The sequence below is a fragment of the Siphateles boraxobius genome, unplaced genomic scaffold (assembly GCF_051911475.1).
Source record: "Siphateles boraxobius isolate OS27281-9 unplaced genomic scaffold, OSU_SipBor_1 55, whole genome shotgun sequence".
Taxonomy (NCBI): domain Eukaryota; kingdom Metazoa; phylum Chordata; class Actinopteri; order Cypriniformes; family Leuciscidae; genus Siphateles; species Siphateles boraxobius.
In genome coordinates, this window is record NW_027509181.1 from 6,322,250 (window position 1) to 6,335,304 (window position 13,055).

At 36.6% G+C, this 13,055-nt stretch overlaps 1 protein-coding gene across 1 annotated transcript in view; it reads right to left on the reverse strand.

Annotated features, from left to right (window-relative positions):
- Positions 1–6,940: 6,940 nt before the first annotated feature.
- top2a (DNA topoisomerase II alpha) overlaps positions 6,941–13,055 on the reverse strand; it is a 59,569-nt gene continuing 53,454 nt past the window's right edge. Inside the window, exons 31-35 of the mRNA XM_077205950.1 lie at positions 11,084–11,252; positions 10,931–10,998; positions 10,711–10,827; positions 10,319–10,563; positions 6,941–7,393 (exon numbers count right to left, since the gene is read on the reverse strand). Of these exons, the coding sequence (XP_077062065.1) occupies positions 7,256–7,393; positions 10,319–10,563; positions 10,711–10,827; positions 10,931–10,998; positions 11,084–11,252 (737 nt within the window). The 3' untranslated portion in view covers positions 6,941–7,255. The remainder of the gene's footprint in view (positions 7,394–10,318; positions 10,564–10,710; positions 10,828–10,930; positions 10,999–11,083; positions 11,253–13,055) is intronic.

The following is a 13,055-nucleotide window of genomic DNA, read 5'->3' on the forward strand; positions in this document are numbered from 1 at the left end:
TTAATGCTCAAACAGCAACATTACACACTAACTAAATTTAGAAAAGTGAAATCATTATCAACCACCCCTTTAAATATATTGAGAAGAGGCTTTTCTGCTACGGGTAACAACTCTTTCAGTAGTTTAGTTGCTATTGGATCTAATAAACATGTTGGTTTAGATGCAATGATAAGTTTATTTAACTCTTCCTTTCCTATAGTTGAAAACACTGCAATTGTTTGTGAGAGGCGATTATTGAGGCTTATTTGTTTATTTGTTAATCTAGCCAATAAACAAAACAAGAACCGGTTTTGGTTATTTTCTATTAGTTTACGGATATGCTCAGCCCTTGCTGCTTTTACAGCCTTTTTATAACAAAAAGTGCTGTCTTTCCACGCAATTCTAAAAACCTGTAAATGAGTTTGTTACCATTTGCGCTTTAGATTACGAGTTACTCTCTTGATAGTCTCGAGCAGTGCTGTTGTACCATGGTGCATAACTTTTTTTTCTGATCTTTTTTAATCTGATCGGTGCAACAGTTTCTAATGTACTAAAGAAAATGGTGTCCTTACTGCTAGTTCATTTATGTGTTTGACACTGAGCAGATGAGATAGATCAGGCAGGGTGTTTGTGAATCTATCTGTAGTGGTTGGGATAATTGTTCTATCTAGTCGATAATGTGGCGCTATATGGCAAATTTCAGCAGTACGCAGTATGCACGTTACAAGCTAGTGATCAGTGACCTCATCACTTTGCAGTAAAATATCCCATGTAATATAATTTAATCTAATCATATGATTAAAACGATGAGTGGGTCTAGTGACTTTTTGCTTGACCCCAAAAGGAGTTTAGTAAACCTGTAAACGCAACCCCTAACGCATCATTTTTATTATCTACGTGAAAGTTAAGGTCTCCAACAATCAATGCTTTATTGATATTGACCAATTATAGGTCTGAGAGAAAATCCGCAAACTATTTTAGGAAATCAGCATAGGGCCCTGGAGGTTCTTTACACAAATTAGGTCATTTAAAGGCATTATCTTGGACACACTTCGTTCTATATACGTAAGAAAATTTCGGTAAGGTGAGTCTTAAATTGTAGAAGGACTCTTCTCATCTGGGACACTGTTAAACTCTCCTAGAGACTATTTCTTTGGCATGGTTACATGCCTCTAAAAATGTAAAGAATCCCTGCAAGCACATAGATAAAACATTTTACCTTCAAGGCTGAGTTTTGTCAGGACTTCACTGGAACAGAACATGAAAACTACATCCACACAGAGCATGATACACACTTCTACACAACATAGAGTGACCAATGGTGCTATAAATCCTAAAAAGAATTACACGTGCTCAGTATGCATATGTGTTAGTGGATACATTACTGACCTTCATGACTTTACACACAGTTGTCTTACATGTCTCATACAGCTATAATGAGAAGAGCAGAATAAAGTTTAGAGACAATTATCTTTCTTAAAAATGTAACTCTTTGTTTAATTTGGTTGTATGAGCAAAATAATTAATTACAAAACAAGCAGATATTTATCCTCTGGAAACCAGGGTAAATGAGTAAACACTGTTACTGCATTCCTGACGTGGGCCAGACACCTCTCAGACATCAAATATAGACATTGCCTGTAACATAAATACCAGAAATGGATAAACTGGTTTTAAGAAAACTACGATTTCCAATTCATTTTATGATACAAGAAGAGGGATTGTAAATCCACCCCCTTCACATGCCTAGAGCCTCTGCTTTTACATAAAACTACAGCTGTGTTCCGATTGACAGTGTCCTAACACGAGGTACAGTATCTGTAAAAGTTAATTCCACTTGACAAAATGCATTCATTTGAAACTCAAACATAGATGATACTTGAGTCATCCATATTAGAGAATGTTTGAAAAGATGTAAATACAGTTTCACTTCCTTTATTCTCTGTGGCAAGCTAAATGAAACTTTATATAAAACTTTGTGTTCGGCATCCTGTCCTGTAGACTTTAACAAATCAGAAGATGACTTTGAAATTCCAGAAGTGATTCCCATTTTTGTGTGCCTTATGCATCAGACATTCAGCCAACGGTCCAAGGGCATGACTATTCAAAGTTTGACTATTGCCATTATTCTGATATTTAATTGTTTTTACACACATGAGGTGTAGGGGTTCAGTGGCCTTTGTCCTAATAGTGTTGTTTTCCCATTCTCATTTTCCAGAGGGAATTGTATACACAATAAATGCTTCATCAAGGAATTGTAAGAAATTGATCAAATCAACCAGGCCCAAGATCAATCACCTTTTATGAGTGATTGCAGTTGACAAAATAACTGTAATAAAAAGAATTTATGTAGTCACTAATATATATATATATATATATATATATATATTGTGTCATTCGTAATGTATCATGGGAGCGACAGTCACTGCTGATCTATTTTTTCATGATTGCTGTTTCCACGGAAACAGTAACTTCGCTGATTAGTACAAAACGTACATATCTTTAAAACATTAAACATCGCAAACATTGGCAAAACCAGTATCTTGTTTTTTTGTTGTTGCATATTATAGTAGCCCTGTGTATTGTAAACACCATTATCAAGCAAATATAGTCTATATATTAGTGCTATCAAGATGAAAATACATCAGCATTGTGAGTAAATGAAAACAAATATTAATCAATAAATAAACTTTTTTGGGTGGGTGGGGGGTTAATGTACAGTTTAGTTTGCTGAAATCTGCCTCTCTTCTATACCCTCATATGTATGCAGAAGAAGGGGTGTACCGGCACCTATATTTTCCCACTGCTCCAATCTGTTCCTTTTCTCCATGCAGAGAATCACTCGTTGAGTGAGTTGACCTATATACAGACACAGCTCCACACCGCACACAAGCCTGCCGGGCTTCAGAGAGGGAGAGAGGAAAACACTGTAAGTAAAGCAGAATAAAGTTTGAGACGTTAATCTTTTTTCCTCTATGGGCAGGAGAACAGTTACGTAAGAGCCATCTATAATTCCCTTTATGCAGATCAAAGGAATACAAGAACCTAATCTGCATACATGTGGCTACATACCCGCAGGCACAGACACATGTGTGTGTGTGTGTGTGTGTGTGTGTGTGTGTGTGTGTGTGTGTGTGTGTGTGTGTGTGTGTGTGTGTGTGTGTGTGTGTGTGTGTGTGTGTGTGTGTGTGTGTGTGTGTGTGTGTGTGTTCCTATATGGTTTATGAGGACAGACAAGAGTATAATTGACAAGGGTATAACAATGTAAACTTCCCAAATGTCTTAAAAACATACAGTACTAAGTACAGTACTACATTTTTTCTGTGATGGGTGGGTTTAGAGGTAGGGTTAGTGTAAGGGGATAGAATATACAGTTTCTTTTGTAAAAAATATATTGCACCCACGGAGTCCCCGTAAACCACATATACAAGAGTGTGTGTGTGTGTGTGTGTCTGAAAGAGAGAGAGAGAGAGAGAGAGAGAGAGAGATTTATTTTCTTTAAGTAATCTATAAATCTACAATAAAGCTATAAACAACCTATGACACTAATCCATTACAGAGATTTTCACACTGTGCTTAACCCCACAATATCATTGTTCTGAACTTTTTACCCCGGGTTAGAGATTTCACACTTGTAATTTGGAAGGGGGGATATCATTGCTTTTAACCCAGTAATATGAAACCCAGCTCCAATGCTTTTGCAAAAGCTGAACTACAGCGGCAGATTTCTATATAAAAAAATGAGTTATAAAAAGGAGGGCGCGGCAAAGGCTAAGGAATAGTGTACAGTCAGCAGATTGTTATGCAGAAGAAACCTCTTCAGGGTGATACAAGACCCCACTGTGAAATTATTCCACACATTATCGGTTACTTGCCAACAACTGAACAAAAAATATTATTTTGACATTTTATTGCCTCAAGATTTTTCGCAGTAGGCCTACCCACTTGATTGGTCTGTTATCAGTTGTAGCAGTTGTTGCCGTGGAATAACAGACCGCTAGATGGCGTGAATTACTGATTGAAGAATCAGAATTGAGTATTGCAGGGAGCCGTGTAAAAATGAATGATGCCTGGTTCTGCATTAAGCATGGGCAAGGACTGCCAGTGGCAGGTAAACGTAAACCAGACAAAGAATCTACTTCAAACGTCACAACTACCAGAACAACGTGCCTACACCAGATGTGAGCGGCATGATCAAAAACAAATAGAACCCATTATGATTAGTGATTCTGTCAACACTGGATGTGGTGTGATGTGACACGATAAAATGTCTAACAAACTGATGCTCTATCTCTGCACTTGTGTAACTTCTGACACAAAGGAAGGACACATATGCAACCTTCACTTTGATGCATCCGGTGTAGACAGCCTCATCAAGCTGTTGCAGAGCAGTACCTCTGGTGTAGACGGTGTTTTAAAGACATGAAAATATTGCAAGGCATATCTCGCCCTCGAATTATATATGTTAAGACGCCACTCAGAGACTTCACATCACAAACACAAAGAGATGCCTGTTGAAGTTGATAAGTTGTAGTAGGCCTACTGACCAATAAATCCTATATGATTTTGCAACTAAGGTCATGTCTGATAGTGACTTTATGTGGGTGCATGTGTGCAAATCGTGGAATGTGTTGTTTTTGAAATAATGCTGAGTGTTATCAGTGGCAGAAGGCAACAGCGTTCCCTAGGGGCTCGTACACACACTTCACAGTGTTCACACAGACAAACGCTTCCGTCAATGGCCTTAACGCTGTTTTGAGACTATTCATTTCGGTGAAATCACAAAACAAAATGCAAACAAACGTTTTTGTATTCATTTATTCAAAATAAATAAATGAATACAAGTTTGGAACAACCTAAGGGTGAGTAAATTGTGACAGAAATTTTGACAGGGCGAACTATCCCTTAACTTTGTCAGAACGTTATCGTTCTGTGAACATGCAGCTGGGTTGCTCTATAGGCCTATGCAAATTGTGTAAGAAGCTCATTGCTATACTAACACTTATCAATGGATCGAATCTAATTAGGCCTAAAATAAAATGTGTATTGGTGTGTTTAAGTCCTCAGTCCACATATGCAATGGATATCAGTCATGCTCATCTTTGCTCGCTCCCTTGAATGCATTTTGAGAAACTCTGCTTTATATTTAACCAAGCACGTACAAAAGACCTGAAATAGCAGTGATGCAACCTGCTTTAAAGAATACGGAAGTTTGTTGCGCTAAAATGAACCTCAGTCTTGGTTGATATGCAGTAATATATCAGGACAAGGATTTATCAGAAATATTTTACTGGGACACAGTAGTACTTCATTGGGGCTTAGGGGGGCTGTTGAAAAATTTGTTTTTTATTTTATTGACTTTCTCACTATAAACCTGTCCAACTCCTTTTTGTAAAAAGCATTTTTTGTCACATGATCAACGATACTGTAGCCTAATTGAGAAATTTCTGCAATGTCTGATGATAAGAGTGAATTTTGACCACTGATCTATATAAATTTATATAGATCAGTGATTTTGACCCACGTATGACTTTTAGGGTTAAATTCGCATTTATGAACAGCTACACAATTGCCTATAGCAGGGAAGTACAAAAGACAAAAAGGAGAAAGTGAAAAACACTTCACTCATTTTCTCAAAACACTGTTGTGAGAAAATGAGACAATTCTACCATCTCCTGTCTACAGTGAGGTATTGCAAATAAACAGGGTCATGCTGACAAACATCTTTGTCTTGTAACAAGAGCATTATTTAACGGCAATATCCTGCTTATTACAGTTTCAAATCCTGGATTGGATTGTAGAGGATGGAATGATTAGAGAGGACTAAACCTAATCTTGTATTTAAAGACTTTAGAATAGCCACAGTATGCTTTTCTGTAATTAATTGACATTGTGTATACCAGGGGTGCCCAGTCCTGTTCCTGGAGATCTACCCTCCAGCAAAGTTCAGCTCCAACCCGGATCAACACACCTGAACCTGCTAAGATATTCTTGTAGATTAGGAGTTTCATGTACAGTATCAAGCAGTGTTGGAGAAAGTTACTTATAAAAGGAACGCATTAAATATTGTTACACTCCCCTAATAAACTAATTGCTTTCCTTTTTATGGAAAATAATGTTACTTTTTCCCACCTGAACTGGGCTTGCTTGTATTTTAATAAATAAAACGTTTTTGTAAAGGCCCTTTCACACCATATGTGAAATGAACATTCACACCTGTACAGTAGAGGGCGCTTTGAGTTGTGCTGCCAAATCTGGATTGCGGAAGAATAAGACAAAGTATAAAGGAACTTACTTTAGCAATAAAAACAAAACACAAATGTCATTTTGCTTATTAGAATGGTTGAATTGGCTCATCGGTCAGCAGCAAAGACATTGGCTCAAAAAAGGAGAGTAAAGTATATTTGTTATTTAAAGTTTTCTGCAGGTTGGCGTAATATTCAGTTTGCATTTCACTGTTTTTATTCATGAGAAATACTGAAAGCTGCAGAGAAGAGTAAATGCATGCTCACATTCTAGAACTACAAAAACCATCATGCGTCAATTTATTAGTTACTTGAAAAAAGGGTAACACTTTACAATAAGGTTAATTAATTACCTAACATGAACAATACATTTGTTACAGTATTTATTAATCTTTCATTGTCCATGTTAGTTCACAGTGCATTAACTATTCTTAATAAATACAACTTCAGATTCTAATATTGATAAGTAAATGTTGAAATTAACTAAAATTAATAAATGCTGTATAAGTAATGTTCATTCATAGTTCATGTTAACTAAAATAGTTAACTAATGTTAACAATGAACCTTATTATAAAGTGTTAACGAAAAAAGTAATCCGATTATGTAACTCATGTGTGAGCAGGAAGTGGTTGCAGGAAAAAGGAGAAACCAACAGTACAAATAGTAATAGCAACTAACTGCAGTCAATAGCCTCCTCAAAAACCAGTCAAACAAATCCCAATTGAAGAATTTATTACAAGCTTTGAAAAAAAAAAAAAGAGAACATATAAAATATTTACAAGACAGGACAACAGGTATAAAAAACAATGAACAAGGTGAACAAGGTGAGAAACTAACAAGAAACACGTATTGACCAGGTTTCTTTGTCAGACTTTTTTTTTAAAAGAGCCAATATAAATTAGGCTTTCTGCATTAAAGTTAAAACTAACTTGCTTTAAAGTTTATTTTTCTTTTAAAAAAACATCTTTTTCCAATAAAAGAAAAATCGAACAGGTCTGAATATAATGAATGCAGGCTTATTTCATAACATTTAATAGTCATCAGACTCTGAGTCTAGAGCGTAGGTCACAGGTTTGGTGGTGCGTGCAGCTCGACTCCTGGGAGCTGCAGACGTCACGATCTTCTCTTCTAGCTGAAAGCTGTCGTCATCATCCCAGCTCTTCGCTTTCTGAAATGGGAAATGAAATGATTAAACAAGCATTTCAATAAATCAATGTATCATGGTTTTAAAGGGATAGTTCACCCAAAAATTTAAAATTACCCTATGATTTACATCAGTCACGAATTATAAGTCTAAAACGAATTTTTTTTTTTTAAGAGAAATGTCAGAGGAGCTTGAGTTTGTTTGAACCTCGAGAGGCGTTAAAGCTTACGCTACTCCTATAAAGCTCGGAAGAGCCAGGACATTTTTTTTTATATAACTCTGAAGAATGTCATATACACCTAGGATGGCTTCAGGGTGAGTAAATCATGGGCTAATTTTCATTTTTGGGTGAACTATCCCTTTAATGCTTGTACTTTACTCAATGCAAATAAACTGCTTTACAAAAATTTTTACTTCATTACTAACAGTTTCACTTTTTGAATGCTGCATGCCATTTTTTTAATTTTTAAATAAATTTAATCAGAATATTTGTTTTCACTCCGATTAAAAATTATGAGATTTGTTCAGGGTTCATACAGACTCTGTCAAATGAAATTCCAGGACTTTCAAGGACTTTAAGCACTACTTTTTAGGATTTCAAGGACTTCAATCAGCACTTATCAAACAATATCTTTATTATTATTTGAATTTATATTATTATTATTATTTGTATTTATATTATTTTTTTTAAATCAAATTAAATATATATATGGTATCTGATGTTTCACTTCATCGAGGTCAATCCACTGACGAGCGATGTCAGGCATGGGAAATCCCCTTAATCATTAAAAGGATATTGAAACTGATTTTTTTCCCATTAAAATATATGATTGATCTGAAGAATGAAAGTTGTATTATATACTTATCATATACTTAATATCATGCTCATAGCCATGAAAAATAGCTCTATATCTCAGACGGACTGCGGCGTTGATTTAGCGTGAAACAATTGTATTTTTTCAACAAAAACAAAAAAAAATCACAATATTTTGAATTAGGGATGCACCGATACCACTTTTTGCAGAACGAGATACCAATACCGTAACGGATCCCTGAATTTTCACTGCATTTGTCATTTTTAAATGTATTAGTAGATAAACCAAAAGAATATAAATCATATTAGTTGGCTTAATTTGTTCATCAAATATACATTTCTTTCAAGTATTTTCATGCTTAATTAAGCCTCCTAAAATGCATTGTATGAGCTTCTGTTACTGTACATTCTATTGCTCTATCATATTTTATCTTTCATTGAATGCACAGCACATATTTAGACTAGAGCAGCTCCAGAAGGGTCAGTGCTGAGGATTGGGTCGGTGGTACAAATGTTTAGACATCAGTGAAATATCAATTATTTAATCAAATTTTGATACTACAACAAAAACTGCCAGCCTAATTAACGTGAATTTAAAACATTAAAGGTAAGCAGCCAGCAACAAAATCAGAACGAATAATCAACTTACAAATAAATACATAGAACAAAGAAATGCTACAAATGAAATAAACAGTGTTTTTAGAGTTTTTTGGTATATCTAACAGGTACAGAAAAGTAATAAAATGTGTAAAAATTTCATATTCATTACTGGATAAATTAAATATAGATGGATATTTTTGTAAAGTTGAAAAGGGTAGTCTTATTTAGTCAAGAGCAGTGAGTAATGTATATGTCCATTGTTTGATTAACATTAAAACAGCAGTGGGTTTGTTAAACTGCTGCCCCTTTAAGACCCCATTTGAACATGGCTACTTCACTTGAGATATAACTGACTTTGTTTACTAGGATACTCGCCAAGACGGGCATTTTTACATAATTTTGTGTAAATTCGTCCGTACAAGCGCAAGACGTGAAAGACAATTTAATTCAGTATTCCCGCGCGGAGACGCAGGTTTGCAGGGCGTGCGCTGATGTTTGCGTGCATGGAACTTCTTGACTGCAAACGTCCAGTAATAATGTAGGGAATCACTCGTTATACATAAATCAGGTAACAGTTCATGTTTTACTTTACTTAAATATACGATTTAGTATTCATTCAAATAACACGTGCTGAGTGAACGATCAGCAATCAAGAGCATTCAACAGAATTGCGCTCTCTCGTCAGTTAACGTTAAAGCAGAACTAAGTAACTTTTTTACCTTAACCGAACAGCTTTGGAGTCATTTTAATGTTTATATTACTGATTTCGTGTTGAATGGTGCCCGTCTCGCACCCCCCTGATGCCTGTGAGCCGCAAAACCACCCTTGCAACTTTGGGCCGGCGGGCCGCCGGCTTCAGTGTTAGGAAGTATCGTGTGATATCAGGTCTCGCGAGGTAACGAATTGCTTTACGGCACTGCATGCGTACACGCCCCCATCCAGGATATGGCTAGCTATAAGAACAACTATCGTCCCATGGCAAAGCTGGCATATAAGAAGCAGAAAGCTAGAAAAGCATTGTCGGAGGAACAGAGAAAGAGGAAATGGCAGACTGACCGAGCGAGGAGTCAGACACGAGTAAGCATCGGACCTGCGTTTTCAGAATGGCGAAAAAAACGAGGTAAAGCGCGGTCGGAAGAGTCTAGAAAAAGGTAACGAGAATCTGACAGCACGAGGAACCGGACAAGAGTCCCACTCGCTCAGTCTTTCACTGTTAAAGTTGATTCCTGCGATTATCATGAGAACAGTTGTCAATATCTCACATATTTATCAGGACATAAATAAGCCTACATGTTGTAAATAGTGTAAATTGTTAAAATTTATCATAATAGTTTGCAAATTGCGCTCATCATGTCTAACAACATCATAACGGACATTGTTACGAAATCAGGGCTCTCAAGTGTCACGCATTGATTGTAGATTGTGTACCACAGTTATTGATAATTTAGAGGCTTTAGAAAGTTTGCATATCAAATATGATACAGCTGGTCTTAATTAAAATGCTAATTTTCCTCAACAGTAAAGTGCTAAACTACCTTTCCAGCAGTGCTTTTGCCCTTGAGGCGAGCCATGAGATTGCCACTGTCTGAGTCCGAGCTGTCTGATTGGTCACTGCTCAGAGCAGTCTTCCTCTTCTTGGCTGGTTTCTTCTCAACTACAGCAGCGGCTGCGTCTTCCGAGTCAGTGGAAGATAGTTTGAGAGCAGTCGGCTTCTTGGTTGCTTTGGCTTTTTTAGGACTTGTCTTGGAGAGCACATCAAGGATTGAGGGCTGTTTTGTGTCTAGAAAGATTTAAAAGAAAGAAAGTGATTTAAGAAAATTATCTATACTGATATTCAGTATTACCAAGTACATGCCATTTTATTACTGAAACCAGGTATTTATCAAAGAATTTTAATCATTCTCTGAAAATGTTAACATTCTAGTACCTGTTGCTTTCTTCTTCGAAGCAGCACTTGTCTTTTTTGCGGCAGGTTTCCTGGCGGCTCCTTCAGCTGATTTTTTCACAGGTTTAGGAGCTGGCTCTTGGCCGGTCTCAGAAAGAGCTAATTTAACAAGCACAGTGAACATATAAACCAGCTGGCAGGTGATGTTACAGACAAAGCTAAAGAATGATCTGTGATGGGCAGAGAATTGTGTGGTACTTACAGCTGGACTTGCTGCCGGTTTCAGCTTTCTCTGCCTTTGGTTTGCTGGCTTTCGCTGGAGCTTTTTTCCTGAAAGAATCAAGGAGAGTTTTAAAAGATGTAATTGAGAATAGACAAGATCTGTGAAGTAAAAAGCAAGTCATGTCAGTCTTACACAACAGGTGCGGGAGGAGGGGAGTCTACGTCACTGTCAGGTGCATCGCTGGGTTCAGGGATGAAGGAGTCATCGTCAATAACAGCAGCGCACTTCTGCTTACTGCTCTTCGTCCAGTCATCAAACTCATCCTCACTGCTTGACAGACTGTACTTCTTTTCAGCAGCAGCTGCAAGGACACGCAAAAAGTATTAGCTTGAGTTCTAAAATTCACTGGTTAAATATGGTTCTCCCAGTTTCTTAATTTTTTTACATGGATTTCAATTATTCGCATACTGTATGCTCTACATAAGTGAATATAAGAGCCTCTCAATGATTTTAGAGCCGTCCGAATGTGCCATCTCAGTAACAGGGATTAAAGTGAAAAAAATTCTTCTGACTGAAATTTTTTTTCAGGCCAAGTCATATTCCTTTAACTTTATTTAAATAATCGAGACCAATATCGTTTTAAGGGGATATGTTTTAAACCGCTTTAATATTGCACGTTTGCATATTTTAAAAGCTATTTTAATCTATGAAAAAAAATTACTTAGCTTGACAAATAATCAACCATCTACATAACTTTTCAGTGCATGTTTTTATTTATCTTATAAGACCAAACAATGCTAAATTATATTAATATATAGTTTGTTTAATGGCAAATCGTTTTGGCTGAGGGCAAAGTGAAGTTTCATAACTTTATATATTTAGGCTATTTAACTTTAACTGTGTAGCCTATTAGAGAGCTGACTAATGTTTGACTGAATTGTTTGCTTTATTTCTCATTGTATAGCTTCTTATAGCCTACATATTAGGCTACTTATACTTTTATGGATATTATTGATAATTAAAACTGACATTTAACAAAAAGCAACAGGGTTGTGTAATGTTATATATTCTAAAATATATAAAATATTCTTTATATATTTTACTATGCATTCTCTTGTATGTGTACATGCATAATAAAATAAAATGATACAACCCTGTCTCTGTTTGTTAAGTTTGTCAGTTTTAATGATCAATAATGTTTCATATTTTTAAAATGAAAACAAAAAGAAGCAGGGTTGCGTTTTATATTGCGTGTTGTTATAAATATATGGAGTGAAGATAATCAATGTGCGTTGTCTGAACCACATTTGTGTGGCCATATAGGCCTAATAGTAATATGTTTATGATAATATGTTCATTTATAAATGAAAAGAGGTGTTTTGTATATATTTCGTTTTATTGTTGATGAAAAGAGGCAGAGTTGTATTTTATACCATATTACATTTTATTGTTGCCTAAAATATACATAAAGAGATAACCGGAGTAGCCAGAGCGAGCTGAGTGACGAAACCAAGATCGCCGCGGATCCGTTTGCAGAATAACCGGACTCGCGTCCTCGGGAGTTCGTTCTCCCGAGTCGAACTTGCCAAGTCCGAACTATCAAGGACGCAAGTCCGAGGTTTATATTTATATTCAGGTCAATATTGACCCGCGTTCTGTTTTCTATCATGGGCCGTGCACGTTTGCGCTGACGTAATATGCACGCAAACGCACCAGGGTTCGATAGAATTAAGTTGAACGTGAAACCAGACCAACGCTGCGGGGGGCGCAGGGAACAAACTCGCTCGGATTCGGACCGCAGCAAACCAGCTGTAGCCTGACATGCACTTCTCCAAAACTAAGATTTATTGAGTGAACACGGAGCAGTTTTTCCGTGAGCGGGAATTGAAAACCCGGACTGGACCATAAGCGAAGTGATTACAGAATGTTAGAGTGGAGAGAGGAACTTGCTTTCGCTCCGATCCAGGCTTTATCACATCCCCCTCAGCAGGGTGAATACACCTCGTCTTTCCTTAATTTAAGACCTATTCAAACTAAAATTAAGACATTTATCACACTATTTGAGAAATGAAAGCCTATTTACGGCCTTAACATTATGAAAAGTGAATTTAAGACATTAAGGACAGACGGGAACCCTGCAATTGACGGAAATCCGTCATAGACT